Source organism: Hippocampus bargibanti, linkage group LG12 (assembly GCF_051943395.1).
Source record: "Hippocampus bargibanti isolate YZ-2025 linkage group LG12, ASM5194339v1, whole genome shotgun sequence".
In the NCBI taxonomy this organism is placed as follows: domain Eukaryota; kingdom Metazoa; phylum Chordata; class Actinopteri; order Syngnathiformes; family Syngnathidae; genus Hippocampus; species Hippocampus bargibanti.
In genome coordinates, this window is record NC_142745.1 from 15915944 (window position 1) to 15928145 (window position 12202).

The 12202-nt window shown below is 43.4% G+C and overlaps 1 protein-coding gene across 10 annotated transcripts in view; it reads left to right on the forward strand.

The window, feature by feature from the left end:
- The first annotated feature begins 139 nt into the window (after positions 1–139).
- slmapa (sarcolemma associated protein a) overlaps positions 140–12202 on the forward strand; it is a 33810-nt gene continuing 21747 nt past the window's right edge. For 9 of the 10 annotated variants that reach the window (XM_089009448.1, XM_089009447.1, XM_089009451.1 and 6 more), the window contains exon 1: positions 140–1551. In XM_089009448.1, coding sequence (XP_088865574.1) covers positions 1354–1551 — 198 coding nt within the window. In that variant the 5' untranslated portion in view covers positions 140–1353. Of the gene's footprint in view, positions 1552–6410; positions 6549–12202 lie in introns of those variants that run through there. The other variant, XM_089009457.1, reaches the window with a different exon arrangement.

Genomic DNA, 12202 nt, shown 5'->3' on the forward strand with positions numbered 1-12202 from the left:
ACATTTTGTGTTTCACCCTCTGGTTTGGTTGTATAAAACTCATAGCAATTACGCAAATATTTGGCGGTATTTGATGAGGTCACCGCCTAGTGGTTGTTTATATCTCATGTCTGTGAACGCACCACCTACAGGAGTCGGCTCTCTGGTTACACTATGGCGGCCGTAACTCGCGGAGGAGGACAACTTGTCCGTTCCGACCAGGAAACTGCAACGAGGCGAAGGCAATAAATTGGGAGATTCGAACCACAGCGAGGGCAGCGCATGACAACGCGGGGCGGTGGGCCAGGGCCGGGTATTTTTCGTGGATCCGATCAGGGGGCGCAGAAGAATAAAGTCCCCCTTGTTTTTTGCTATTCCTACGACTGTCACTTAGCTGGTTAGCTGATGAAAGATACGACAGCTCACTGGGTCGCTAGTAGTGGAACGACAGGGATTAGCACTTTCCGAGGGCGACTAAAATGGCATTTGGTTCCCATTTGGTAAGCGAGCTGGTCGAGAAGGGTGCGGGGAGAGCCTTCCGGGGCCCGGTTGATAAGTTTGCGAGCACTCATTAGCTTAGCTGTCGAGCCGAGTCTCCTAGCCGCGTTAGCGCTTCTCTCGTCCACTTTACTATTGGCGATTTTACCAATTATCACTACCTCCTACCCGTAGTTTGCTGTGCTAATCCCGACAAGTGAGTGCACCCCTCAAACATAAATTCAAGAGAATTACTGAATGGGAAGACGGAAGGGTTTAAACCCATCTACCTGGCAAAGAACTTAATTGTCTAACTACGTTTCCTTGGCTGCATTTTGCTATTTGACTCGAATGAGTTCTAATTGTAAAGCATTCCCCATTTACTTACGCAAAAATATAGACAAGACAAAAGACTCGTGAATGTGTGCCGTTGCACCCAAAAATAGGGGGCAAGACGTTGAATCGATTTCTCCTCGATAGATTTATCTTCGCCACACGAAAGTAATCAAGATTGTATTTGTAGCACAGCAGCAACCTCCCCTCTCCCCTTGCTTCAGCACTGGAATAGTTTGATGGACGTGGGGGGCTGTTTTCCAGACTGTCCCTTCTATCCTCAGACATGCATGTCCTGACACATGGCACTCCTCACCCGACTGTCGTTATGCACATGGACGGGCTTTTTTTTCTACCTGAGATGTGCGCAACGGACGATGTTTGTTAGCTAGTGCCTCACCCTCCCTTATAAAATTAAACAGGAGATTAACCACAGCACCTGAACGCAAGTCCCATATACAGTCGATTGTTCATTCGGGGGATCGGAACACAACGCCTGCCACTCTGGATCAAGAAAACCTGTCCCTCGTGTCCGGTTGGAGTAACACTCTCAAGCCAAAATCAATGCCTTCAGCGCTGGCCGTATTCGCCTGCCGATCCAATTCACACCCATTCCAGGAGAGGCATGTGTACCTGGACGAGCCCGTCAAAATCGGCCGGTCGGTGGCTCGCTGCCGACCGGCGCAGAATAACGCCACCTTTGACTGCAAAGTGCTTTCAAGAAACCACGCTCTGGTCTGGTTTGACCACAAGACTGGCAAGGTAAGATGAGCGACAGCCCAAAAAAAGTCATGGTTTGGTACTACAGTGTAGTCATGATTCACTTTGTTGTGTACAGGAACAGACTCCTGGCAATTGAAACAATCCCAAAAGCTCGGAAGCAGACGACCTTGAGTCATTGATGCTCCCGTAAAAAATATTCAGACCGTGCTACATCACAATTTACTTATTTTCTTCTTGCAAGTTCAGTGCATCATCTATATATTTATTTTTAATTGTACAGCACAGCAGGCGGCAAGACGTTGTTTTTTTAAATGAATTGGAATCCATAACAGTCTGCATATAAGAGAGGGAAAATGGAAATAGTTGCTCATTCAGCCACCTCAGTCATTTTTCATGTCAATCTTGTCTTATTTAATCATCATAATACGATTTAGACCTAATTACATTTCAACAGAAAAATTTCATCCACATTTTGCACGTACAACACTCTGTAATGTCCACTAACTACTCAAGCTGTATGTCTGTGTAGGGCTGTAGGCTCTCAGTCGTACAGGAGTGATCCATCGAGAAAAAGGTTTCTTCAGCTGTCATCTGTACTTCATTGAAGGTGTCGGATGTTTCGTTCCTCATCCGAAGTGCTTCGTCTGCGAACTAAAGTAGTGCTGGTAACCCTGGTCCTATATCCCTAATGGTCAGAGCTCTGCTCTGATAGGTGCCTTTTCTACAGTTGAATTGGATTGGATTTGCCTTTATTAGTCTCGCAGTGAAGAAATTAACATTTCACAGCAGCAAAGTGATGAAAGGAATGAAAGTAGAAAAACAAAATACATGACCCGCTGGAAAGACAGCCACTCTCGCGGCGCCGTCTTGAAGTCAAAAGAACAAAAAAAACGACATAACAAATAACATGACAACACAAAGACACAGAGAGTCATTCATTCTTAAGCACTTTCTGTATCCTCTTTGTTACACAAAGCAGTTCCAGATGAAAGTGGAGAGGGTCAAAGCATCTCTTCACCAGTGGATCAGGGACATCATGGTGGAATGTGCATGTCGACTACAAGCTAAATGTTGAAAGCAAACACGCAGCTGTAGCATCCACTGACAAAAAGAGATTGGGGGAGCAGTGGACCACTCCCTGAAGCCAATCTGATTACTGTCCATTGGGGCTCTGTTACCAGCACTACTTTAGTTTGCTGACAAAGCTCTTTGGATGAGGAGCGAAATGTCCAACACCTTCAAAGAAGTACACATGGCGGCTAAAGAAACCTTTTCTTCAATACTCAAGCTATACTGAACTCCTTTCGTCCCACAAAGTGTCTCTCAGTGGACCTGTATGACTCAAACATAACCATGAGACCAATTACTGTTCTACTTTACTATTTAAAATGGCTTTGGCACCCTCTTGAGGGATCTTGATGCATTTCTGTGGGGATGGGGGGGGGGCAAATAGGGAGAGTTTCTGTGAATAGAGAGCAGTGATGAAGCTGTGGATCGCTGAACAAAATAATGCATCAAAATCATAGAAGGACAGTCGTTGATTGATGAAGCGGAAATATTTTGATGAAAGGATGACGCAAATAGTTGTGGCCTACTTGAAGGACACCCTGTACAACAGCCTGCTGGTCTTGTGGTGAGTTTGGAACCTGATAGAAAGGCAGCAGGTTCGAACACATTCTCGATTCTAGTACAATGAGAGCGAACATCTTGATTTAACACTTGTATGTGGTCGAATGAAATCCAAGATGGAACTATTGCCCTGCCCTATTCTCTGGATTTTGGCCAGTTTACCTGCCTTTTCACTCAACCTGCTCCCATCAAATCCATGTGATATCTGAATTTGGTGTGCATTGGATTATGTGGGCGGCCCGGTAGTCGAGTGGTTAGCACACCGGCTTCACAGTGCAGAGGTCGCCGGTTCGCATCCCGGTCCGGCCTCCCTGTGTGGAGTTTGCATGTTCTCCCCCGACCCGTGTGGGTTTTCTCCGGGTCCTCCGGTTTCCTCCCACATTCAAAAAAAAAAAACATGCATTGCAGGCAGATTGACCACTCCAAATTGTCCCTAGGTGTGAGTGTGACAGTGACTAGTACGTCTTTGTGTGCCCTGCGATTGGCTGGCAACCAATTCAGGGTGTCCCCCGCCTCGTGCCCGAAGACAGCTGAGATAGGCTCCAGCAACCCCCGCGACCCTAATGAGGGATAAGCGGGAAAATGAGATGAGATGGATTATGTGTCTTTAATTGTTTGTAATCAAATTTGTGCAAGTGGTAGAATCTGTGCCAGATGACTAACTGGCCAAAGGAACTACATCAAGCGAAAAATAGATAGCAACGAGCTATATTCATGAAAGAACCCTCAGGTGCAGGACATCCAAATAACGCCATTGGCAAGCCAGTCTGATCGCCTTGTCGTCGGGCTGCAACTCCACAAATGGCTTGCTCAGGGCCTTGAGTCATGTTTAAATTACCAGCAGGGCAAGCTCATGCAGCACACGCAGACACCCCCCCCCCCCCACACACACACACAAACATGCCTTGTAGTATTTTTTTCTTTTTGTATGACAGCCTCCTGCCCCCCTTAAGGCAGACTTGGATTGGATTGGATTTGCCTTTATTAGTCTCGCAGTGGAGAAATTTACATTTCACAGCAGCAAAGTGATGAAAGGAATGAAAGTAAAAAAAAGGAATAATACTTCCCCCTCGGTGGGAACTTTTGATTAAAACCGTACAAATTTGGTTATTTTAAGGGTGTGTGTCTGTAGTGCGGTCCTGCGGTATAGACAAATCCATAGTTGTGTTGTGGAAGGTGATAAATAATTTCAAACCAGCACAGGAAATGTCCCTCACACCCAAGGGATGGCTGTGTATAAATAAAGACACATTCTGTTTTCGTCATTATTACACAGCTGAAGGAAAGAAGGTCTGGAATGGACTTGGTCTTTATGTAGTGTGTACCAAATTATTTGCTACTCAAGTCATGCCCACTTGACAAAGTACCTGTGAGCTAAAAATCTTGTGGCCAAACGAGGCTGCGCCGACCCATTTTAAACAAAGTACACTTCAAACTGGCGAAATACACGTCATTCATGCAGCCGGAATTATTCTACCTTTTTTGGTCCCACTGTTCTTTTACCGCTGCCCTAACAGAGGTGAGAAGTGTGCAAGGGAATCGAATCTGTGTTACGTCTCGTAAAAATGTCAAATCTCATCATTATAGTGAGGCAAAATCGTCATTAGCGAATTAAAATGAGGTGTTTTTTTGTGTCTCTTTTCATCAAATCCCCACACGGGAGGTCTGAAGTAGACACGTTTAATCTGTGCAGGCTGTTGTGGAGCATCTGTCGTCACCCTGCCACAGAACAGGTCCGGCAGGCCCAGGGATTCATAATCATAGACCAACTCTCAGGCATGCGGATACTTAAAAATGACCCTTTTTCACATTCACAACACACAACAGCGCATTTAGGATAATGCTGTGAGGTGCTTGAGTTAAGAGTGGCTGCTTGTGGGTGTTCTCACTTTGTTCATAGGTGTTTGGATGTTTGTCCCGTTCAATACATAACTTTTATCTATTAATATATTATGTTTGGAAAGCTTTTTCCATTCATTGAAGGTGCGCCTTATAGTCCGGTGCGCCTTGTATATGGAAAAAGTTTGGAAATACACCACTCATTAGGGATGCGCCTTATACTCCGATGTGCGCCATATACGCCGAAAAATTCCATACTTGATTTGTAATGTGTATATATAAAATAAAACAAATAAATAACATTGATTTTTTTTTTCATGTCGGTAGGCCTCACTGATGACTAAAAGTAATAAAAATGTTGGTCCATGACAAAATAATCGAACGACCCATGGCTTGTATCATGTTGTAGCGGCTCCCCTCTCCTGGCAAATTGAAGTTTTTTAATGTTTATGTTTGTTAAGTAATTATAAGTGCCTTGCATGCTGGGTCCGAGAGGACAGTAATTTCATCTGTGCTGTATGTCATACATATTAGCATATTTGACAATAAAGCTGACTTTGACTTTGTATCTCTTTTTTCCATGGTTATTGCTATTTATTTTTTGTTTGTTTATGTATCTATTTATATATTTATTTATCTATTTATGTATTAATCTATATGACGGATGAATGGTGTATATATTTATTTATTTGTTTGTTCATTTTGGCGGAATCCGGATTTTGCCTAAATACAATCTCATGTTCCTAATTAAGAGCCACTCCCCTCAGGCAGGCGCTACCGATCCATGCGCACCAAATCCAGCAGACATTTAAACAGCTTCTTCCCCCAAGCCATTAACTCTTTGAACTCTTTCAACAGTAGCCAAAATGGAACTGTATAGTGCCACTTAGCAGTTTTTTTGACGACGATACTAGTGCAGCGTGTTCTACCGGAAACAAATTCCTTGTGTGTCCTACATACTTGGCAATAAAGATGATTCTGATTCTGATGGGTTTTGGATTGGATTGGATTGGATTGGATATGCCTTTATTAGTCTCACAGTGGAGAGTTTTCTCTGGGTCCTCCGGTTTCCTCCCACATTCCAAAAACATGCATGGTAGGCAGATTGAACACTGTTGTATTTCTTTGTGTGCCCTGCGATTGGCTGGCAACCAATTCAGGGTGTACCCCGCCTCGTGCCCAAATACGGCTGGTATAGGCTCCAGCACCCCCCGCTACCCTAATGAGGAATAAGAGGTACGGAAAATGGATGGATGGATGGCGTATACGTAAATTACCATTCATTTTCATGATGGAAAGCTTACTATAATGCTACACAACAATACAAAACTATACACCCCCCCAAAAAACCCGATCTATTTTTTTAGGTTGTCTCTTGTCACAACAATTTCATCTGTCACAGACTACACAGAAATAAGGTAGTGGTGTGTTTGCTCAATAACCGTAGCTTCCTCTTGCAGTAAGAAACCTGTTTATATTTTTTTTCATCACAAGACTGTGCCCATTGTGAGAGTTTGATATCACCAACCACAGTTTCGTGTTCATCGGACGGCGGCGGATATTCAAAGGTGGGAGTGTTTGTCGGCCAAACCTGACTTGCTAGTATGCGCTGCTTGAACCTTATGACGAAAATCACGTCAAAAGCTTCAGGCATTTGCGGTCAAACCGTGAGCAGTTGCTTCTGAAATCAGCAATCTTTTAAACTAAGTGTGGAGATTTAAGAAAGATATTAACGTGTGCTTTTGCGGCTAAGAAGATGAGGGCAGCAGAATGTTTTTTTTTGGGTGTGAGGGTCTTGCTCTGAAACAAATCAATCAACAAAAGCCAATCAGTAGCGGTGTTGCTTGTTTAATTGATTGGGTTTCAATTATATGGCAGGATATTATTTCCTTTAAATGGATCATAAAAATGAATCCCACAAGGCGGAAACAAGTCAAACGAGTTTTGAATGACGTCATCGCCATTTGCCGATTCAGTCAGCTCAAAGAGCAGAAATATTTGGATTGAAAGTGGAATATTTGTGAGGGACTGGTGTCGCTCCCGTATTATAAGGTCGCGCCTCTTGCATTTTGGGATGCACGTTGAAGTTATGTTTAAATTTGATTAAAATGAAGAACAAAGTCCTTTCCTTGACCACTAAGTAAGAAGCCTTAATCCAAAGGATGCTTTCAAGTAGCTGAAGCCGTCGTAAACCACTCAGTGGTCCACTCAGGCAGATCTGTATCAGATTAAAGCAGATTGAGGACCACCAGCGTCACTCGCTCATCCACTTGCCAGATGACTGCCAGTTTTATCCTCCGAGAGGACATCGTCATAACCGTTGGGTCGTGACATCTTCAATATTGATTACATTATACATAATCCCCTGTTGGGGTAATTCGCCATATGTCGAGCATCAAAATAATGTGAAAATTCAGCGGAAAAAATATGTGCAAAATAAAAATCCTCAAGCATTTGAATAAATGGCAAAAACTATACTTTTGGAAATCAAAACTATTATCAATAGGGGCTTTGTCATCGATCCCAAATCATCAGTTGGGTGTGCCAAACAGCACTTGCAGATATGCACGTGAATTACACCAGCCATTGCGGCTTTCCTTTGTCGGATCTCCTATGACAATTGAAACTGATTAAATTTTGTTTCCAAAAACATCAAGAATCAAAATGCTACATCTGTGATTCAGCAGCGTATGCGCCTAGAAAATCACAGGATGGGTGGATGCAAATGGTTGTGCATCTCACAGTTCATCAATTTGTCCTGCAAATTGAACAATTTCTCAACCACCATCCCAGCTTTGTTTGCGAATTGTTGCGGTCCACATCATCTGCATAAAAAAACATAGTGAAAAAAAAGTTTAGTCATCACATTTTGCAACTCAACCTTATCCAATTTGTTATCGTCATCAAATTCAATATGTATTTTGTATATATGAATCAAATCATCTGTTCATTGACTTCAGGGGGATGACAATTGTCGGGTCAAAACAAGTGTAATGATCATGTCACAATCATTATCTTAATAAATCTATAAACTTTTATTTTATGAAAAGTCCATAGATATCAACTGGTAATTAATCACCAGCGAATCAAGCAACATTTACCTTGCCAATTTCATCCAATTCGAGATAAATGTTCCTGTCATTTAGCCTAATTTAATGACTATTTTATTTACTTTTTCCAATTGAACCGTCATTTACGAGAGGTCAACACAGGGGAATGTCGTGGGGCCCCAGAATTGCCTCTGGGTGTTAAACCCCTCTTTGAAGCTGTGTGCTGACAAAACCCTTGATAAGAGGCATCGTAAATAACTCTGGCTTTTTCAAATGGCTTAATCAAGCCATATACAAAACAAAGTTTAGCTCAATCTAACAAAACTAATCAGATAATTTTTATAAATTCACTCTTTGACTCTGTCATTTTATACAATTTCCATTTCATTTTGCATTCGCCCGAATCAGGATTTCAAAATTATTTGTCCCGATCGCAGACAACACTGGAATCCTGACTTCAAGGTCGGCTTCTGTTTATTCATTTGTTTGTTGGGTTATTTATTTGTTCACTCATTCTAATTTGCTTGCCTATTTAAAAAGATGTTTTTTTTTTCTTTCAAGTGGAGGGTATTCATCAAAGAGCTATGGGAAAAAAACAGTGTTATGTCATTCATGAAGACGTCGAGCTGGCGGCATGGTTGGGCAGAGGACACAGGAGAGGAGCGTGAGGTGAACGAGTTGATTTGGATGAATTGTGAGCGATCAGAGAGATAGGAATGAAACCAGCGGAGTGGGGTATGTGTGATGCCTAGGGTGGAAAGTCTGTCGAGCAGGATAGGGTGGGAAATGGTGTCAAAGGCTGAGGTCAGGTCGAGAAGGATGAGGATGGAGAGTGAACCGGCAGCGGCTGCCATAAAAAGATCATTCGTGATTTTTATGAGAGCCGATTCAGTACTGTGGCGGGGGCGGAAACCAGACTGGAATTGTTCGTACAGGTTGTTGTGATGATACACGATAGTCATCTGCAAGGCCCCCCGTCGAGTCCTCTTGTAATGACAGGGCAGCCTCTCGTCCTGTGAAAGAAGAGAGAGAACTGGGCGGCAGAATTACATGGGGCAGGAACAATGTTTTTTGCACAATACGTTTGTGAATGTTAACGCAAACCTCATTCATTTTATTTCCATTTATTTACCTATTCGGCGAACGAATCAATTTGCCGATCCTAGAATGCGGCTGTGAACTTGCCCCCCCCCCTTTCGGGCAGAGAAGGAAGGAGGGAGGACTAAGCTGCCCGCTCTCTCTGGGTACCCCCCCCCCCTTTATTTTAGCGAAGCTCACACCCAAGGCACCCAGCTGTCAACGTTACGCTCACACAACGCGCACACATACACAAAAATACACAAAAGGGAAGACTAAAAAACACACACAAAAGACAACGGACAGACAGCTCCTCCAAATGCCCCCCCTCAGCCGACCCCTCTCTGTCCCCACGGGCTGCCCTTGGAAGCCCCGCAGCACTGCATCGCTAGCAACGCTGACAATGCGCTAGTGTTGGTGAATGCATTAATGTTGCGGTAATCCACAATCTATTGCAGCTGCAATTAAACAAAAAAAGAACACATAATCGTCCGGCTTCAAATTAATAAATCAATTTTTCGCCAGCAATTTTTCGCGAGAAAGAGAGAGCAAGAAATGGGAGAGCATTTATATGGCGCACAGGGTGTGACGCGATAGGATGTGAGGTAATGTAGATGCGACATCATGTAAGGGAAGTCAGGATATGACGTATCAGGAAGTCCAAAACGTAAACAAAGATTAGAAAGCGATGTTTGAAACATGTTCGTATGGCGAATTACCCCAACCTCGCCCTTCCGTTTTCTTTAACTCGCCAATGTGAACTGTTCCATTGCTCCCGTGGATCATTGATCCTTTGCACTACGTGAATCTTTCCATGCACATCTACTTTGGACGGGTATGTTCCCTTTGCACCGGTTCGGACACATACACGCCTCATTTCTGGTCGGAAATGATAAACATTTCTTTGCCAGACTTCTTCTTTTCCTTTAGGCGTTTCCCTTCTGGGGTCGCCACAGCGAATCGGTGTCCTCCATCTAACCCAGTTTTATGCGTCCTCTTCTCTCACACCAGCTACCTTCATCTCCAGATGATGTGCAAAAATGTGTCCACTCCAGTCATTTATACTCAAATTGCAGTACCACTGATAATTGAGTTTAAGGACGACATAAACATTCAATTCATCTTAAAAGACTGTGGCCTCTCTTCTTTCATCAGAATAAGAGTTAATTCCTAAATTCCATGGTTCTGGAGTTATCTGAGCTTGAAATGAGGGTAGTTGTACAAAATAAAATACAATACTTACATACATACATACATACATACATACATACATACATGTATTGATTTATATAGCCCTTTAACAACAGCGGAAGCTGTAACAAAGTGCTAACTTGCACAAATGGCAAATGCTGCCCCCTCATGGAAGGGAAAAACATTGCCTGAGGTCTGTCCAGCGTTTCATCTGCACCCCTGCAAGAAAAACCAAAACACAAACAAATTTTGGAATGGCGCTCCACATCACACTTTTTAATTCCTGAATTAATTAGTGAATGGCAGCGAATGAGTTAAAGGGAACTTCCATCGACTCCAGCCTACATTACCATACGAGTGTAATGCATTTACAATTCATATGATCATTTGGCTTGTTTCTTGTTAAGCGCTTTTGCGCTAATCCCGTGGTCTGTCGTGCGTGAAAAGTTGGAGCTGTTCTCTCCTCTCGCTCACACACGGAAACCATGCGCCGCCCACTCAGTTGTCAGTCAAATGAATGCTACTTCATCTAGCATTTTATGTATTTATTTGTTTGTACATTTGTTTGTTCGTTCGTTCATTCATTCATCCTACGTACCAGCTACATGGTAGCTAGAATATATTCCACTGAGTTATTGGGTGAGTTTTTGACAGGTCAATATGATGAGGTCTTGTAAAGCAATCCTCTTTCATCTTTCTCTGTGTAAATTGCACACACTCACATACAACAACAAGGTGCTCTAAAACGGCCACCTCGAACATTGGACAACAACAATGTCAACATGGCTAACGGAACATCGCAATTGCGCCCAATAATTGCTTATGCGAACCAGGGTGCTCTACCTCTGTAGTGGTGGAGAGTGGGGGGGGTACGTGGACTTCAAAGTGTATCACTTGCCACAGTGCTTAAAGTCAGTCCAGCATATGGCCGGGAGCCATGGCTCAATTTCCGAAATCCATTTGTCCAGTTTCCTCTGTCCCATATGGCAGTTTAGAGTTAAGTCCTGCATGTTTTTGTCATGTGAGAGAGGAATGTGGGGGAACGGAGAAGATAAGCACTTTGTGAATGAATAAATGCTGATCGTCTTGGCGGTTTGTTGACATGTAAATACCAGCCCAACGTGTGCTTACTTGTACTGAGAACATGGACTATTTTACTCCTTTTGCTCAACTTTGTCGTTCTGTTTGTGCTTTTATGTTAAGAATCGACAAAGCTGCATACGCTGCCAAACACTGTTTACAATTTGTCATAGGTTCAAGGTGTGGTGCCATGTTTTTTTTCTCCAGGATATTTTCAGCACACATAAGATGTGTTCGCCGTGTATTTAAATCATCAACACACCCTCCGGTTGGTGAGTCACAACATTGCTTCAGGTGCGGCTACACATGCGGCGGGGCTGAAGATTTTCCACTTAATTTTGTTCTGCTGGTTTAACGTGGACGGCACAAAGCCATGTTCTAATCGGACGCAGAAGAAGTCTAGGGAGATCGATTGGTCCGAGTAGACTCTTGAGAGTCTGCACCTTGGATTTCTGGCAATTTCATTTGTAGAACTTGGTCCATCTATCCATTCATGGTGGAGGAATGAAAATAAAATATCTGTAGAATCTCAAAGAAATGTCCCGAGAGTGGGTGTAGAAATCCGGCAGCTTGTGGGGATTAAATATGCCAGTCGGGAATGACAAGCATTCATGACAGCAGAAATCGAGTGAGCTATGTGCCGCTAACGTTCAATTCCTTTATTGAATAACCGGAAACATAAACATAAGCGCATCCATACACAAGCTGCAAGGCCACAGGCAGTCACGTCGATGTGCAGACTGGCTAACGATTAGCCATTTCACCACCGGCCGCTGACCTCGGCTCACAGCCGCCGACACACCAAACACATTAACTAACTCCTA